The sequence below is a fragment of the Corvus moneduloides genome, chromosome 2 (genome assembly GCF_009650955.1).
Source record: "Corvus moneduloides isolate bCorMon1 chromosome 2, bCorMon1.pri, whole genome shotgun sequence".
NCBI lineage: Eukaryota > Metazoa > Chordata > Aves > Passeriformes > Corvidae > Corvus > Corvus moneduloides.
The window spans coordinates 30,328,862-30,346,254 of record NC_045477.1 but is presented as its reverse complement, the minus strand read 5'-3'; the positions used below and the strand labels follow the sequence as shown (position 1 = coordinate 30,346,254).

The following is a 17,393-nucleotide window of genomic DNA, read 5'->3' as shown; positions in this document are numbered from 1 at the left end:
GCACTGTCTCAGTAGTAGTGTAAGCTTCAAGTGGGTGTAAAAGTGACCCTGGGTGTAGCAACTATGTCAAAGCCAGGAGATTCCTTGTGGTGGATACTGCAGGAAAACAATGAGGCAACTTTCTGCTCATTCTCCTGCATTCTCACAGCTTGTGCAGTCTGTGAATGCACAGATGGTGCAGAGGAGGAATGAGAGGACAAACCTTACTCAGTCAAACCATGCTTCTCTCTCCCTTCCATCTCTGAAAAAGATTCTTTGAGAAAGAAAAGGTTCCTCTGCTTTGAATTCCCTCCAGTTCATCTATTTGTATAATAAAATACCTTTGTATTCTTGAAATAATAAGTAAAAGGTTGCAGTATTTATATCTGTGAGTATGTCTGGCAAGTTTCCTTGAGATAAATGTCATTTCAGACGTACATAATGTTTAGCTCGGCTGCTGGACAGCAAAGTGTGTCCTGCCAGCAAGGTCAGTCAGAAAGTAGAATAGTTTGCTTAGTTAGGTAATTTAGGGTCAAGTCTCTGTACTTATCTGCTCTGTGGGATAGATTCAGGGTTGCACCATAGCAAACTTGGAAAAATGTTGTCCAATATGAAATTCCTCTGCTGTATAAATATTTCTTGATCATTATAATTATAAATATAATATCATTATAAATATAATGATTTGTGCCCTGTCTGTATTGATTTTCTTGCTTGGGCTACTCTGCATTAAAAAAGGCCTTTTCTGTTTGATTGGAATAGTTATCATTGCCACAGAACAGTTGCTGATCGTGCAGCAGGCAATACAAAATTTCCCCTTCCATTACACAGCTTCATGAATCACACCTGAAGACTTTGGCTTTGCTTTCAGGAGGGGAAAGAATCTCCACTGATGTGCATCTCCACTGATGCACATAGCAATGGCAACTGTCTTACCCATGCTAGAGCTTCTCTGTGCTCAGCATGAGGTTTAAAGCGGAGAATAATTTTTGGTAGGAATATGCTTACCCATGAAAGTGTGCAAGAGCCTGAGATGAAGGCTAGTTATGTATTTCAGGCCCACAGCACAGTACTTGGAAATGTGTAGTCTCAAGGATGTCTCTCCTGTGTGTGTCTCTGTGCAGTTGCTTTCATTTCGCTGTCCTTCCACTTCCCATTTCCATTAGTCACTTAGCTTGAGGCTAAGAATGCACTTGACACTAACACAGGCAATTTTTCCTAAGTCTCTACATAATGCCATAAAAATAATAATGAAAACTTTACACCGATAAGGCTCCTTCCAGAGAATGTCCCTAAACCTGAATACTTGAATAGTAAAACCCAGCACAGTTAGAGTTGCCTGGTACAGCCTAATTTGGTATGTATATGTGTGGGCTTATTACTAAAACCACCTACAGGGTGTTGGCAAGGTGCTTTGAGTGGCTGTTTTTGGGCTTCTATAAAAACTTTTTTTCATTAAAAACAGCAAGAGCAAAGAAAAAAGACAATCACCTACACACCTTTTGCCTGTGCCAGCTAGCTGTAGAATCAGAGCAGATCTCATCTTGCTCAAAATGAAGCCCAGATATAGTCCTTGGAATGTAAGAATCTCTCTGATGGCTGTTTTTGCCTCCAGTGTCATTTCCTCTGGGGATAGGTTTTACTTTCAGAGTCTGCCATCAGTGGCTGTGGAAAACTTTCCTATGAGCACTTGCCAGGTGTACTGTGATGTTTCCTGTTTTATTTGTTTGTAAATGGCTTCTTTTGCACCTTAAAGCAGTTGAGATCAGTCAAGTTCTTCATCAGTCAGCAGTATAACTTGCTGAAATTAACTTAAGCAGTGGGGGAGTCAGCCACTCTAAAGGGTGTTGCAGCCCACCTCCTGTTCTCTTGTTCAGGCAAACTTTTATTTAGAAATGCAGTAATTCAAGCTTCAGTGTTTGCAGACTAAATCTTTAAAGTCATGCTCCTGTTGTGGATGGCTCTTGAGGGGCAATGCCTCAGTCCTGCTTAGTGAATTGGCTTTTTTTCCACACTGTATTTTCTCCTTGCTGCTACGTGCAAGGCACTGAGCTCACCCCTTGTAAAAGAGTCAAACCCAAGACCAGAAATAAGTATTTCATAGATCTCATGGTTTTCTGTGGTACCTGATCATTTTACCCCAGTCTTAAACCTGAGGACTGTTGAATCTGTAACTATGAGGGTCCTTATCCAACCTTCGACTCTTTATGCTCTCAAACCTCAAGTTGTGCCAGGGGAGGTTTGGAATGAATATTAGGAAAGATTTCTTCATTGAAAGGATTATCGATCATTGGGAAAAGGCTTCCTTGGGAAGTGGCTGAGTTACCATCCCTGGAGGTATTTGAAATATGTGTAGATTGTGACACTTAGGGACATGGTTTAGTGGTGGGTTTGGCTGTGTCAGGTTAATGGTTGGGCTTGATGATCTTAAAGGTATTCTCCAACCTTGATGATTCTATGATTCTTTGTCATCTGAAGTCTGTCTCTATTTGACTCTTTAAGACATCTTCATCTCATCAAGATCTTTCTTTGTATCATCTACTCCCTGAAGCCCAGCAGAAGTCCCTGGGACACAAGAGACCTCATGTTGCCATGCTCATCTGCTGGCAGTCGTGAAGAACAAGTTCAGAAAGAAATCTCCGTACACTCCAGCAAGTCTGTGCTGGGGCACACTCTGTACTGAATAAATCTCTTCTCAGATTTCAGTTGCCAGATGACTCTGCTAAGGATGTGAAATAGATTTTTTTAAAGAATATTTATAACAGCCAAAAACTGGAAAATTTTCACTCAGCTCATAAAAAAGAAAACATCAAAGCCAAGAAGGGCACCCTGACAAAATCCTTACAAAGCAGGGAGGTACTAGGTCTTTTCAAGAAAAGGTTTGCTACAAAGGGGTATTCTAATCTGAGCAAAATGTTCTTGTGATCTCATTTATAGAAGCAATTGGGCTGCTTGGACTGTATTCCCTATGTTCTCTGCCCCTTCTCTCCACAGTAGAATAAGTATAGCTGTACCTGAGGCTGATATTCAGTATGGCTATTTTCTCCTCAGACAATTCAGGATTTTATGATGGAATCACCAGCACAGTCGTACTTCTAGTGCAGAAGCAGCTTTGTGTACACAATGACAGTGACAGAGGGATGTGTTATCACTCCAGGGATTTGATGGATAACAATGCTGCTGGAACAATGTAATTTTATTTTTGATTTTAAATACTGGACTCCTTTGGTTTCCTAGCCTTTAGGCTGCATTTGTACGTGCACCAGCTGTTTGTTACATTCTTGATGGCTAGGTCTTGGTATGATTTAAAAGGCAACTGAGATTATCTCATGATCTCCTGACTTCTAGATTTTAGTAAAAACAGCAAACAAATAAAAGCTGAGAGTCAGCCATGGGAAACAGCAAAACAGCTCTTATCACTGTAGCATGCCAGTCCCATGGGTATGCATAGCAGAGTACAGACTGTCAGGAACTAATTAGCTACAGATTGACATCATTACTTGCAAATACTTGGAAAACCATATTGATGCTGAAGGCATCTTCAGTGATCCCGCAGGTTCCAAGGGATGTGCTTTATGGTGTCAGTTCTGCTGCATTCCTGACCTTTCTTCCCTTCATGGAGGAATTGGATTAGATGCTAAATATATCAAATTGTCCAAAACTTTAAGGCTACCATGAGGGCAGGCAAAACTGCTTCAAACAGAAGAATTTCTAAAGTGAAGCCTAAAGTGGAAAATACATGTTGATAACTCAGGACAGATTAGACCATCAGACTCATGTAAGTACTCCTAAATCAAGTGTTACAGGGCTTTGCAATATACATGCATTATCCACAATAGAAATTTCAGCTGGAACACAGTTCCACAATCCAAAATAGCTTTGTTCACAGACAAACATGTAATCTCAGAATTCAGAATAAAAACCCCAAAATGTATAAGTAATCCAGACAGGTTACTTGGTGAGAAAAAGTTGAGATGGAATGTTCTGGCCTGTTGCATAATGACATTATCCAAAACTTTGTCTTTATTAAAATTTATAGAAAAATACATCAAATGTGAAAGAATACACTGCACCAAGAAAAGATACCATCCTGGTAGTGAAAAACATTCTATAGAAAATATCAACAATATTAAGAGATTCTTCTGAAGTCCAGTGAAGATGAGGCATTTTTTTTGTCCTGTTGGAAAATTGGTCCATCCATTAAACAGTCAGGGTTCTAATGAGCCAGTCTCTTGTTTGCAACCACAGATGAGTACAGAAAACCTACCTTCTACAAATTACTCAGCTAAATAAACAGAGGCCCTATTGGCAGCCACCTCCTACACATCCGTGAGAAGGTAATAGAGACCAACAGCAGGCATTGGAGCATAAATCCATGTCTGACTGTAGTTTAATAATAATTTGTGCTGGCTGTTTTCCTTGGCTTTCTTAAATAACATCATTAGAGGTTTCTGGTTTTAAATTTGGTGCATCAAAAAAAAAAAAAAAGCAGATGTGGAGGATAAATAATTCTGATTATATATTTGTATGCAAACAGTTCATCACTGTGCTCTATATAATGACTTCCCACAGATTTTGAGATGTGGAAGAGAATCTGCTTTGCATAATCTTTTGCCTGTATTGCTTGTAAACTGTAACTGGGTATTTATCATATTTATTTTTCCAAGAAAATGGAAACGCAAGGACAAATGTGTCATTTGACCTGCAGCAGCAGTTCAGATTCAGGGTCTTGGCATTCTAAAGCTCTATTTGTTTCAAAGCAAGAAACCAGTCTGAGATGGGTAGTGAAGCAGGACATTTTCCTCTTAATCTCAGGCAGCTAATACTTTGTTATGCCCTGAATATCTTTTTATCCAGTTGTAGCTCACCTCTTCTGAGAAAAGGGGAGTAGGGAGGGAAGCTGTTTCTGTTCAGGAACCAGCTCACATTTTTCAAGCCAGTCATTTTTCTCTCTGAACCTATAGTGCATTTTAAAGAGGAAGTCAGGTATTTTACTAAAAAAGAAATTTTCACCTTTGTTAAGAGCTAGACTGCCCTCTTGGAGTAACAAAGGCCTGACATCCTCATAAAAAGATTGCTGCAATGTAAAGCAGGGTCTCTTTTCTTCCATATTGGGAAGCGATTGAGTTTTTCCCCTACCAGCCAAGTTGCAAAAGCAAAAAGGTGGCAATTATCCTTGCTTACCTCATCTCAGGGGGCATCCAGTCCTTTTCAGCTGACAAAACATAGTGGGAGGAACCCCACTCAACCAATGAGAAGGAATTACTTCCTCCTTTGCATCTGTCACACTCCAGGTATTGAGCAGAGTTGTCAGAGGAGCAGAGCATCCACAGCACTTGCTGGCTCCCTGTAGATCTGCATGTCCCAGATCTCTTAAAATTTTTATCTTGTACTAGTGTTTGCTTTCACAGGGTAGGTGTTAAACAGCTTTGTCTATTACGAGGACTCAAGGACAGTCCTGGGATGCTCCCGCACATTACTCAGGGAAGCCCTGGGAGTGCTATGCAAAGGGTGTGAGGAACTGTGCCTTCTTGCTCTTGGGCTCATGAGGAGACATGAGGTAAGGCTCTGCTCTCACTGCACGAGGGTGGACAGAGGCATCCACTGTCTGACAAGATCACACCTCTACACTATAACCCTAATACTGAGCCTGCAGAGGGACAGGTGATAATTGCCTTTCCTTAAGAAAAGGATCCAGGCAGAAGATCAGGCTAACGTAGATGGAGAGAAATAGTCATATTTTGTGATTACATCCTCACCAGCTGGCGCTTTGAATTAGTTTGGCCAAAACACTTGGACATCGCTTCTGGGAGCAAGAGGCAGAATTGCTTAATGGAATTTTTTCTGTTGTTCCTCCCACCTTTTTTGATATAATTGCCCTTGAGCAGCGCTCTCACTGGAATATGTTACAAGAGGGGAAATGAAACTTTGGCACTACTATGTTTAAAATGAAATGTGAGGTGGCCATCAAAGCACCTCAGCTGACAAGGACAGCAGGGGAGCATCAAGGACAAGAACATTTCAGTATTTGCTGGAGACATGATCTTAGTTACCTGGTTCTCATGTGTCAGTTGTATGTACACACCCTCTCAGGAGATAGAAGTGAGATGAAAGGGAGATAGGGTGCTTTGAGAAAACCAAGTCGAGCATTGACAGCTGTGTAAGATGTACTAGCAGATAGTGTGCCATAAACCAGGCCCCTTCTGCAGCCTTGTAATCCCAGAAAAAACTGAAATAATTAAACCAAAGTTCTTGAAACACTGTATGAGGGCAAATATCCTCTAACAAGTGCACAAGAGAACTGCAGTTCTGAAAACCACACACATCTAAAACTTGTTTTATGTTTATAGGGTAAGGTAGAAATAGTTTCAAGAGATATTTGTTTTACATTTAGAAGTCACAGAAATTAGTCTGCTGGTGGTGTTGTGATGTTTTAGGCTAAGTTTGTATGCTTCTGACTTGGAAAGTCAGGATTTACCTGTAAGCAGCAGGAAAAACTGGGTTGAGTATGAAGCAGTGGGTTGAGTAACCAAATCTAACGTGGTTTGGCCAACAAGGCCTGAGGAATACTGAAAATGTCCTAATGATTATTCACTCAGTGATCACAAAGCACACACGAGATAAGCAAGCAGGGGTTGCTCATGCTATGGCCCAACCCCAGCATGCTGCTAGGAGCAGTACAGATAACACTCAGCTGTGTTCCCACAGAAGCTTTATTGAGTATGTAGATACAGGAGTCACCATTTGTCTGCAAGCAGAAGGATCAGATCTTTGCCATGGCAATATCTCCTATGACAGAAGCTCCAGAGCATTCTGAGGTGTTTTATTGCACCAAGAGATACATACATTGTATTTCCAGAGGTCACTTTTCAGAGGAAACATCAGTATTCCCTTTATAGGTTCTTTTTTACATCTTCAACTGCTGACTGTAATGAGGGCAGTTTTAACCATTCAATAGAGGTCCATCTTACTGCAACAGTGTCTCTACCTAGTCCTCTAGGTACATAACAGACCTCTGGAATCAGAAGGGCTATATGGCTTGGTGGAAAGCTCTTCTCCATTCCAGCCTGGGAAAAAGAAGCCAAACTAAGATTTTATGATGCAATCCAGATAACCTCTTTCAGTTTCACTTCGGTCACATATTGGCAATTTTTCAGGTCTTTGCCCCAGTGACCTTCAGAACAACCTAGACCAATGTGGTTTTGAAGTAAAAAAAAAAAAAAAAAAAAAAAAAGAAAATTGGGCTTTCAACTAGGGTAGAAGAATACAAGAGATGTGAACACATGGACAACACACTCTAGGTCAAGCCCTTACCAGGCCAAATATTCCCATGACCCTACAATAATAAAATTATTATTATTATAATTAAGGGCTAATTTAAGGGATGTACAGTATTTACAGCCATTAACACTAGACAGAAGATACTAAGTAATAGAGGAACAAAGTAAAGGCAGATTAGGACAGAGCTAGGAGGAGGTTCCCAGGCTCTTTCCTATTGTGCTGAGGAGTGTGTTCATTTCCTCTGGTACCTTGAGTAGCAAATGCCATTCAGGGCCTACCTAGATGTTCTCATGACAAGAATCCCTGGAGAGAGGCTATCTCCAGCACAAGGTTAGAGAAGTTCTACCGTCTTGTTCCACTCAAGGTCTACAGCATCTTATAAAGAAAGCTCATAGCAGCTGATGGGCCTGTCTCCCAGCTTAGCAGGAGTCAATAATGCTCTCTGTTCCCATGGATGTAGGAATTAGTCAAAATCAGTTGTCTTAGATTACATGAATGAATCTCAGAAGAGTAGAGTGCTTTCTGTAACATCAGAACAAGTCACATTCAGTCCTCAGGCCAGTTCATTTCAGTTCAGGTATGAGCTGAGACCAACTAATATCTGTTCCTAAATTTTCATCCTCAAGACCAGGAAAGCTGATATCTAGAAGGATTTTGCTGAGACTGTCATTCATGGTGTCCAGGATAAGGCCCTCCATGAGTGACCGGTTTTCAGTAAAGCCAGAGGCTGTCAGTTCAACAGAGGATTGCTTGGAAGCGTCACGAATAAACGCTGGAGAGCTCGTGAGGGGCACATGGACCATGTCACTGGATTCTGTATTGAGCAGTTCCCGAGGAGAATCAAAGAGAGGATTTTTAAGGGGTGTGCTGTTAAAACCCAGCAAGTCCTGGTTGTCCTGGAGGGGTGTGAATGGCAGCTGAAGGGTTTTCACTGGACTGAAGTCCAGCTCATGACTTCCCTTGGCTAAGGAAGCAGACTTCCAGGGGTCAAGGCCCTCTAGTGATGGGGTAGTAGTGGCTGAGACTTTGCTGGGAGTGGAAGAAACCGGCAATTTGCTGAACATGTCCTTGACTGGTGTTTTAAAGGCCCCCTCTTCTCCCTGTGAGCAGCTGAGCTGCGATACCTTCTCAAGGGGCTGGTTTTCCTGCGGGAAGGGACGGTCTGCCCCTAACCGGAAAGGGTCAAAGCCGCTGCTTTCTGGCAAAACAAGGACAGGTTCTTCTGAACAAGGCAGTGCTAGGTGTTGTTTCCTTCTGGATCTGCCCACTTCCCGCCTTTCCCTCCTCTTTATAACTAAAGAGTCAGAAACTGCCTTAGATGGGGACTTCAGTGTGGTGAATTGTTTCCTCTCCTTTGTGGATGAGTCTGGGAGGAACAAGCTTGGCTCTTCCTTGACTGTTACGGTTGAGGCAAATGGGGACAGCCAATCACCCAGCTGAGAGCCTTCTTCCTCCTTTATACAGGCACCCTCAGGGAAAGAAGACAATTCCTCACCAGGCTGTGAGCTGTTGTGCTGTACGGAATGGGTTGGGGAAAATAAACCTTCGTCACTTTGACCTTCCTCCTTGACAGCAGCTCTGGGTAAGGAGGGTGACTCTTCTGCAGACAGTGACATCTACAATGAAACAGAGGTGACATGCAGTCAGTAAGCAAGGCTTTAACCTACCCAAAAATCCAAACAACAGTGGAAAGAAAAGAAAGACTGGCGTTTAAGGTCAGCAGAAAGAGTAAGAGGAAGCAGTAACCATAACAGACCAAGACTGATCTCTGCGAAGTTGATAGAAAGAAGCCTAAAGATCACATGGAAAGGATTCTAACTAAGTGTCTGAAAGTCATACCCTCCAGAGCACTCCTGCTCTGAGGAACTTCTAGGAGTGCAGGCAGAAGGAGAGCTGAATATTTCTGGAAAAAATATAACCCCTTTGATTTCTTCTTACATTATCTAAATGGGAATAACAAAATTAATGAGGACAGCTTTCCCAGAAACCAAGGAAAAGGAAGAGAAAAAAAAATGAGGTTATCAAAAGAAAAAGAGCACAGGAGAAAGATCAATCATAGCTGGAGAGAACATAAAGCAGCAGGCATTCAAAGGAAAATAGGATTATGGTTAGACAGGACAGAAGAAGCTACAGCTTTACAATGTCTAAGCATACAAGAGCAGTCAGTGAGATGCCAAGAAAAAGATCTGTTTAAGAACTGTTTTTCTTGAGCCCAGAATAACTGGGAACTTCACAGAATTAGCAAACAGCAGATAGGAAATCCTCTGGGAAGAGATTACATGAAATACATACTCTTTCAGAAGTTCCTTATTGTTACATGTCTATAGAACTATAAAAAATATGAATGTTTTAGGGTCAGAACAAAGCCATTCCTCCCATTCTTCTTTCTTCACATCCGAGCAGTAGAGAAAAATTGTCTTGACCAAGCCATAGAGTCCCCTCCTCTAGTGAATTACAGAAACATCCTTAGAGCAAATAAACTAGTAGGTAGTAGTCAGCCTAGAGACAGTGAAGGACAGCAAGAATTATCACTGGCTAGTTCCTTAATAGGAGCTTGGAGTTTTAGAGCACCTAGTAAAGATGCACAAAGCAACCATACAAAGAAAAAGTCCATTGAAGGCAAGAGAGATAGGAAAAAAAAGTAAACAAAAAATCCAAACTAAATCACCCTCCCTAAAAAAATTCCCCACACCCTCCCTAGCTCCCTCCTCACCCACTCTCCAGAAAAAAAGAAAAAAACAAAGGGAAAAAAAAAAGAGAACCACGCAACCCCCCTCAAAGCTCCTCAGAAATCAAGAAACCAACCTTTGGAGCAATGCGCACGCGCTTATTGCTCTGCAAAGTCTCCGAGCTGTTAAGGGAAGCTCCCTGTGCCATGGACAGAGGAACCTTCATAGAAGGCTGCAAGACAAGAGGCTGACTCAAAGGAAACTGGATCGGAACCAGGTAGGAGTTGACACGAGGAAGCAAAGGCTTCATCTTTCGGCCTGGAAGGGAAAAGAATGGACTCACTGGCCTCTTGCCTGTCCTCTACTGCTACCTCTTGAAACCAGGCACCTTACAGAAAGTCCTTCTAGACACCCCAAAATAAACATTTGCTCAGATCACTTGCCTTCTCTGTTAATTTTAAGGATACAAATACCAAGCCAGAAGCCTCACGAACAAGCAAATAAATAATCTTTCATGCAGAGCCTACCCCTCAAGTTGGGGCTCTTACTCCATTTGAGTGCCCAATTTCCACCATCTCACCCTCTCAGACACAACAATACTGCTTTCCATTTCAAACCTAACAGTAAGGAGCATAAAAGCTGGCAAACTGGGATAACACATTCCACTTGTATTCCTAAAGGAATCTGCAAGAGTACCCCAGATTTATTGGATTGGTTCTCTGTGGTCTAGACTGATGTAGACACTTACGTGAATTCTGGGGTTCACTTTTGCTTCCCATGTTCTTCAGGGGATCTGGAAGACGACTCTTTTGTTGCTGGAGTCATTGTGAAATAAGTAAGAGGAGAAGGAGAAAAGAAAGATTAAAAGAAAAGAATCCACATTTATTCTGCTGCCTCACTGGGAACTGTGCTGCTCTAATGCAGAGAGAGCAGTTGTTAGCACCCAGCACTCAGGCTGGCTCTAGGTCTGTGCCACTTGCTGGTTTTCAGCCATGCCATCCCAAAGCCAGCTGCCCACCAAAAGCTGTGTAGGAAAAGAGACAACATGACAGATCTGTTCCAGCTGCAGACTCTACTGAGAAGTGACCTGGTTTCAGCATCCTCAGTGCCTGAGGAACAATGAATAGGATGGCTTTATTGTATATTGGATGTCTATACAAACCACAGACCAGGGAGGTGTTCAAATGGAATAGCACAGGCAACAGTGGGATCAGAATTCTGAGCAGATGGAAAGAAGGCCAGGGTTGTAGCTGTGTCAGAAAAACATTTGACCGGATGCTTGCAAATCTGTCACTGTTAAAACTGCTGAGTGCAAGAGCGACAGCCTACAGGTTCATCCTTCCAAGAGCCACAATGCAGTGGGTTCCAAAATGAAAAAGGAGCACAGAGAGATCGTATCCTCTCTGGATCTGAGCCCCAGAACAGATTTGGACTGTTGTTATGGAGATGATTTTACCAGAAATCTGTTTGGGCTTGTTCTCTGAAGCCTATTGGTGTCCTTTGCAGCCTACTTCAGCAGCAGACTTCCAAGTTGCTCAAAGCTGTCCAGCTCTACCAGCTAGAGAGACTGTACCATCTGAAGGCAGTCGACATTTGGCTAGACCCCTCTCCCCACAAGGGGTGTGCATGGAGCTGTATGAGTAGATTCAGCAGCGACCCAGTCCCCCTCCCCAAGCCTCTTGTCCTTTCCTTCAGTGACTGGCAAGAAGAGAATGGAAGATCAAGCCCCGAGCCAGAGGGTAATTCTTACTGATTCAGAGCACTCAGGCGATGTTGGTGACCCCAAGTCCAGCGGCTGGTGGCAGAAGGTATTGAGAGGGAAAAAAATTAAGATGAAGTTATCAACCAAAGAGGGGGACAAATGGGACATTTTAAAATTGTACAATCTGAGCAAACAAAAGTTAATTCTACCCACCACTGCAAAAAGCACAAGAGTATAAACACACCTATACCAGACCCCCAAGCTCTATTTCTCTGACCAATTGGTACTTCCTAAAATACCTAGCTGGGCTAGGACAATTCCATCCTGTGACTGATAGCATAGGATACGCTTATCAAACAGCATAGGAACACCTGGCTGGCCTCAGTGGAAAGCTTCTCATTAGGAATTTGAATCAGGCCCATGGAAAGAAGTTGCACAAGCTGACAACTACATTTGGCACAGAACCTGAAGAATAAACACATCCCACAGAAGCTCCAGGTCAAACACACAGCCACAGCACCTTTTCTTTCAAATGCAGAGCTTGTCTATTTGTCAAGTGAAGTGACTGAAACCAGCTTCTACAAAAAGGCTGATGTCAAAGCAGCTTGACCTTACAGTTAAAATAAGGTGCATCAAGCTAGTGTGGCATTTAGAAACTGGATAGCCTGTCCTATTTTTTTTGCACGAGGCAACTCACCTTAAATACCTGGTCCAATGTTAGGCAACGGTTTGCATCAGGGTGAATAGTCCAGAAGGAGATTTTACCATTAGCAGACGTCTCACGGACAAACATATCATGAAGAGACAGGTTGTGCCGAATGGAGTTCTGGGGAGAAAGCGGTGGGGGAGGTTGAAAAGCAGTAGTTTTGTTATCAGCACAGCAAGGCCTACCTCAAACATGGCTGCCCTAGCAGAGGGATTACTTTCCAAAGTGCAGACAATACTGAACTTTCATATTCACAGCATACCCAGCCAACCCTGTCATGTCTTTTATTCTATTTACTCTTGAGATCCCTATCCTTGCTCCAGTGATCAAACATCCCATCATCTTGTTTAAGTAGGATGAGACAAGGGATGCAAGAAGTGGTACAGTGAACATCTGGACTGAGTGTATTTGGGGTGGAATGTTTAAATGAGCTTCCATTTTGCTCTGCAGGCTGGGGAATAACTTTTCATTTTGATCCAGAAGGCATGTGACATCACCCACAGCAACTCGAGGGCCTGCTTGTTACCTTCCAACCTGGCTTAGCTACATGTTTAAAATAAGGGAAATGATCCTCAATCCAGGTATAGATGTCCTTCAGGGTCATGCGCTTCTTCTCAGTGCTGTTGATGGCAAACTGGATCATGGCCATGTAGGAGTAAGGAGGTCGTTCTGACACTGAATCCTGCCATGAGGAGGAGGCAGCAGCAGTAGGAATAGCAGCAGCAGCTTCTTCTTCAGTCTGAAAGACAGGAGTGATATATGAATGTTCACGAAGCTGACAAGAAGGCCCATGGAACATCCCTGGATCCTCCTGGTTCTGCTATTCAAATCAGTAAAGGCCAGACTCAGGTTACATAGAAATAGTGATGCCCAATTCTTGCAAGTCTTCTGATCCACGTAGATTACTTCCTTATCAAAAGTTTTAGCACACATTCTTGTATTCTCCTACTTACCTTGACTCTTTCCTGCAGAGGCATCTGATTCTCTTTCTCTGTGTCTTCCTTCACAGAAGAGGGATTTAGTCCATCGGATCTCATCTTTCCCAGCCACTGGATGTTAGTGAGACTGTTGTCCAACACGGAGCTCATTGTCTCGCCACTGCCTGTTGGGATAACAAGCCCACATAATAACCACAGAATCATTTAGGTTAAAAAAGACCTCCAAGGCCATCGAGTCCAACCTGTGGCCAAACACCACCTTGTCAACTAGACCATGGCACTGAGTGCAGCATCTAGTTGTTTCTTGAACACCTCTAGGGATGGTGACTCCAAACCTCCCTGGGCAGTCTGTTCCAATGCTTGACAACGCTTTTAGGGAAGAAATTCTTCATGTCCATCATGAACCTCACTTGGCACAGCTTGAGGCTATGCTCTCTTGTCCTGTCATTTGTTGCCTAGGAGAAGAAGCCAACCCCCACTGCCCTACAGCCTCCTTTCAGGCAGTTGTAGAGAGTGATAAGGTCCCCCCTGAGCCTCCTTTTCTCCTGGTTGAACACCCCCAGCTCCCTCAGCTCTTCCTCATCAGCCCTGTGTTCCAGACCCTTCACCAGCTCCGTTGTCCTTTTCTGGACATGCTCCAGCACCTCAATGTCTTTCCTGTCGTGAGTGGCCCAAAACTGGACACAGAACTCAAGGTGTGGCCTCACCAGTGCTGAGTACAGAGGAACAATCACTGCTCTAGTCCTGCTGGCCACAGTACTGCTGATCCAGGCCAGGATGCCACTGGCCTGGGCACCTGGGCACACACTGGCTCATGTTCAGCTGCTGTTAACCAACACTCCCAGGTCCTTTCCTGCTGGGCAGTTTTCCAGACATTCTTTCCCCGGCTTGTAGCACTGCCTGGGGTCATTGCAATGCAAGTGCAGGACCCAGCACCTGGTCTTTCACATAATTCACGCAACTGGCCTTGACCCATCAATCCAGCCTGTCGAGATCCTTCTGCAGAGCTGTCCTGCCCTCCAGCAGATCAACACTCCCAACCAACTTGGTGTCATCTGTGAACTTGCGTGTCCTTGATCCCCTCATCCAGATCATTGATTATAGATATTAAACAGGACTTGCCCCTGAGCCCTGGGGAACCCCACCAGTGACCAGTCACCAACTGGATGCAGCACCATTCAGCACCACTCTCTGGGCCCAGCCATCCAGCCAGTTTTAACCCAGTGAAGAGTGCACCTGACCAAGCCATGGGCTGCCAGCTTTTCCAGAATAATGCTATGGGAGACTGTGTCAAAGGCTTTACTGAAGTCCAGGTAGGCTACAGCCACAGCCTTCCCCTCATCATAACTCTGCTTACTCACAAGTAGCCCTGCTACCCCTTCATCTGAGCTGTCAAAAGGAAGGAACCAGTCGCACTTCTAAAAGATGGTATTGCAATACTAATATTGTGTAAAGAATTCACCTTGAATTCCTGATTTCATGCGTAGTTGCTCAGTTTCTGAAAAGAGCTTCAGCCTTAAAAACAAACACTCAAACCAGACTATTGCTGCCAACCAAAACAGGACATTGTTGATCTAGTACTTCAAGAACTGAAAGATGTAACACAAGACCTAAGTCAGAATCTCAGATGTCTTCCACCAAAAAATATATCCTCTATAATTCTTCAGATTTCACTACATATGCAAAGCTATGTAGATTATTAGAATCAAATCCATAGCTATTTTGTAATTAACAAAATATTAATAATTACTGCATACCAAGATGCAAGTGCTGCATTGGCCCATTTCACATCTCTTTGTCTGTCAGGACAAAGAAAAAAAAACCAACAAAAAACCAGGCAAAGGCTACATACTGTTGCTCTCCTGTTCCTGTCCAATCAGAGGATCAACTCCTGAATGCCAGAGTGCTGTACTGCCTGCAAGACCAGGTGTCTGTGCAACATTCTTCTCTCTTTCTTGACCATCTGCAGCCTTGATTGCTGCACTGGCTTTCTTCTCTGATGGGAGATGCTGTGATGGTGCTGGACCTGCTGAACGGGATGTGCCCCCACCGCTAATGAGAATGAACTTGTTAGGTCCATTGTTGCCACACTCTTTTCCTTTTGCTGTCAATGCCTCTATGATGCTCTGGATATCAGCATTTGTAGGGATGGCCACCACCTGCGTGTTGGGCATTGTAGGATGGTCAATTATCCTTATTCCTGCTGGGAATTTCTGCAGGCCACAGTCCCTTTTGTCTCTGGGTTGTCTGTTGTGTTGATCTTCCTGCCTGTGCTCCTGCTTAGGAGTCTTTTCATCCTGACCTCTGTTCTCATCTCGTGCTGAAGTACTGGATTCATCCTTCTGTGGGAGGGTCAGTTTCCGTCTTTTGAGAATTAAGGGCCTGCGAGGGCTGGTCCTCATTATGGATCTATACTGTCACTCTCCATTGAAAGGGAGAGGAACAAATCCTGCAAAACAAAAGGTACAACATAAAGGGGGCAGCAAATCATCTCAAGGCCTCCCACAGAGCACACATTCTCAGCAGTCGCTACAAAACTAAAAACACAAAAGGAAAATAAAATTGAAAGCATTTAATAAGGCTGACAAGGCTACTGAAAAATCATACTGTACCTCCTTTACCCACACCTTATGTAAGCAGGACAGGAGAGAGATTTGCAGAATAGATAATTTCCATCATAAAGTACATAATAATGAGCAAAGTGTGTATGTGCTTTACAGAAAGACTTAGCTATAATGTGACTTATGACCAGCATCAGCCAGCAAGCTGGAGGGGAGGGAAGGTAGAACATAGAAATAGCAGTGCTGATTGCTGTAAGCAGCAGATTACACAACCTGCATGAAAAGGGAATTTGCAGGTGGTTTAAGATCTGGGAAGCAGATATTATCCTGCACACTACAAAGGCACACAATAAATGCAGCAGAAATAAGGTGCTTTAAAACAGACATAAAGTAAATGTGCTGCTCATTCCTTCGGCAGGTTTGTCAAGAACCAGGTAAATTCATCATCAGGCAGCATACAATTAAATGCCAAACTTTTGGACAACAGGTGATTGAGACTATAAAGTTGGAAGCAGAGGAAATAAAATTCAGAGATACTGTTTGCAGGGTAAGATGCTGGGAGAATACTGCTAATAATGCCATCAGGAATTCGGTGGAGCCTGTGTCTTTCAGCAAACTATACCAGAACAATATGCAAATTGTACTTACTGTTTATCATTAGAGATGGCAAGCAGAATAGAAACAAATACCAAAAAAAGAGGCCTTTTGCATTGCTAGATTTGACGGGGTCAGCAAGCAAACGAGAAAATTTTCAGTAAGAATCCCCTGTATTGATACAAAGCAGTGTCCAGCAGATAGCAAGCTGAGCCGATGTCCGATGTACCGGGAGCAGACAGCCCTGCGATCATTCCACGCGGGTTCTGGCACCCGGCACACGCATGGCCCTTTGCGCTCTGCTCCACCCCCTCAAGGAGAGGTCCCGGTAAGACAGCGGCAAAAGAGGAATCCTCAGCCAGCCTCCAAAAGGCTGCGTTCCCTGCAGGAGCGCGTCACTCCCCAAGGGCGCCTCGAGCTGCTACCACCCGTACAGGCCCGGGGGCACCGCTGTGTACGCGCGGCCCCGAGGGGACAAGGAGGGCAGCGCCAAAGGGCTCCCAGCTCCTTCTTCACCCACTGCAGCCGCTCCGCTGCCGCGCTCACCAGCAAGTTCACCTGCTCCCGCGGGGCCCTGTGCCCCGGGCCGGGCTGGGCCTAGGCGCTTCCCTCTCCCGGCCGCCCGATGCCCCTAGCGCGGCCCTCCGAGGGGTGCCGACCCATGTGGGGAGACCCTGGAGGAGCGGGATGGGCGCAGGTCGCGACTCACCAGCTGCCCGGCCGGGCAGGGCCGATGGAGCGCGGCGGGCCCGGCGCTCCCAGAGCGGCCCCGGTTTGAATTTGGCGCCCGGCGCAGCGCTGGCCTGGTCACGTGCCGGCCTGCGCCAGTGAGCGGCGGCGGGGCGGGGCCAGCGGGCCGGGCCAATTGGCGCGCGGGGGCGGGGCCGAGGCGGGCCGGGCCAATCGGCGCGCGGGGGCGGGGCCAGCGGGCCGGGCCAATCGGCGCGCGGGGGCGGGGCCGAG

At 44.6% G+C, this 17,393-nt stretch overlaps 1 protein-coding gene across 3 annotated transcripts; it reads right to left on the bottom strand.

The window, feature by feature from the left end:
* Nucleotides 1-6,674: 6,674 nt before the first annotated feature.
* Nucleotides 6,675-17,230, bottom strand: FOXM1 (forkhead box M1). 3 transcript variants are annotated; one of them, XM_032098888.1, is made up of 9 exons: nucleotides 17,140-17,230; nucleotides 15,128-15,724; nucleotides 13,291-13,439; nucleotides 12,864-13,076; nucleotides 12,329-12,457; nucleotides 11,680-11,724; nucleotides 10,678-10,744; nucleotides 10,066-10,247; nucleotides 6,675-8,876 (listed from the first exon to the last, which is right to left on the bottom strand). In XM_032098888.1, the coding sequence occupies exons 2-9, from the start codon at nucleotides 15,675-15,677 to the stop codon at nucleotides 7,824-7,826; spliced, it is 2,388 nt and encodes a 795-aa protein (XP_031954779.1). In that variant the 5' UTR covers nucleotides 15,678-15,724; nucleotides 17,140-17,230; the 3' UTR covers nucleotides 6,675-7,823. The 3 variants fall into 3 exon arrangements, with proteins under 3 accessions (XP_031954779.1, XP_031954781.1, XP_031954780.1); XM_032098890.1 differs by lacking the exon at nucleotides 17,140-17,230 and adding an exon at nucleotides 16,989-17,070; XM_032098889.1 differs by lacking the exon at nucleotides 17,140-17,230 and adding an exon at nucleotides 16,977-17,039.
* Between the last annotated feature and the right edge of the window lie 163 nt (nucleotides 17,231-17,393).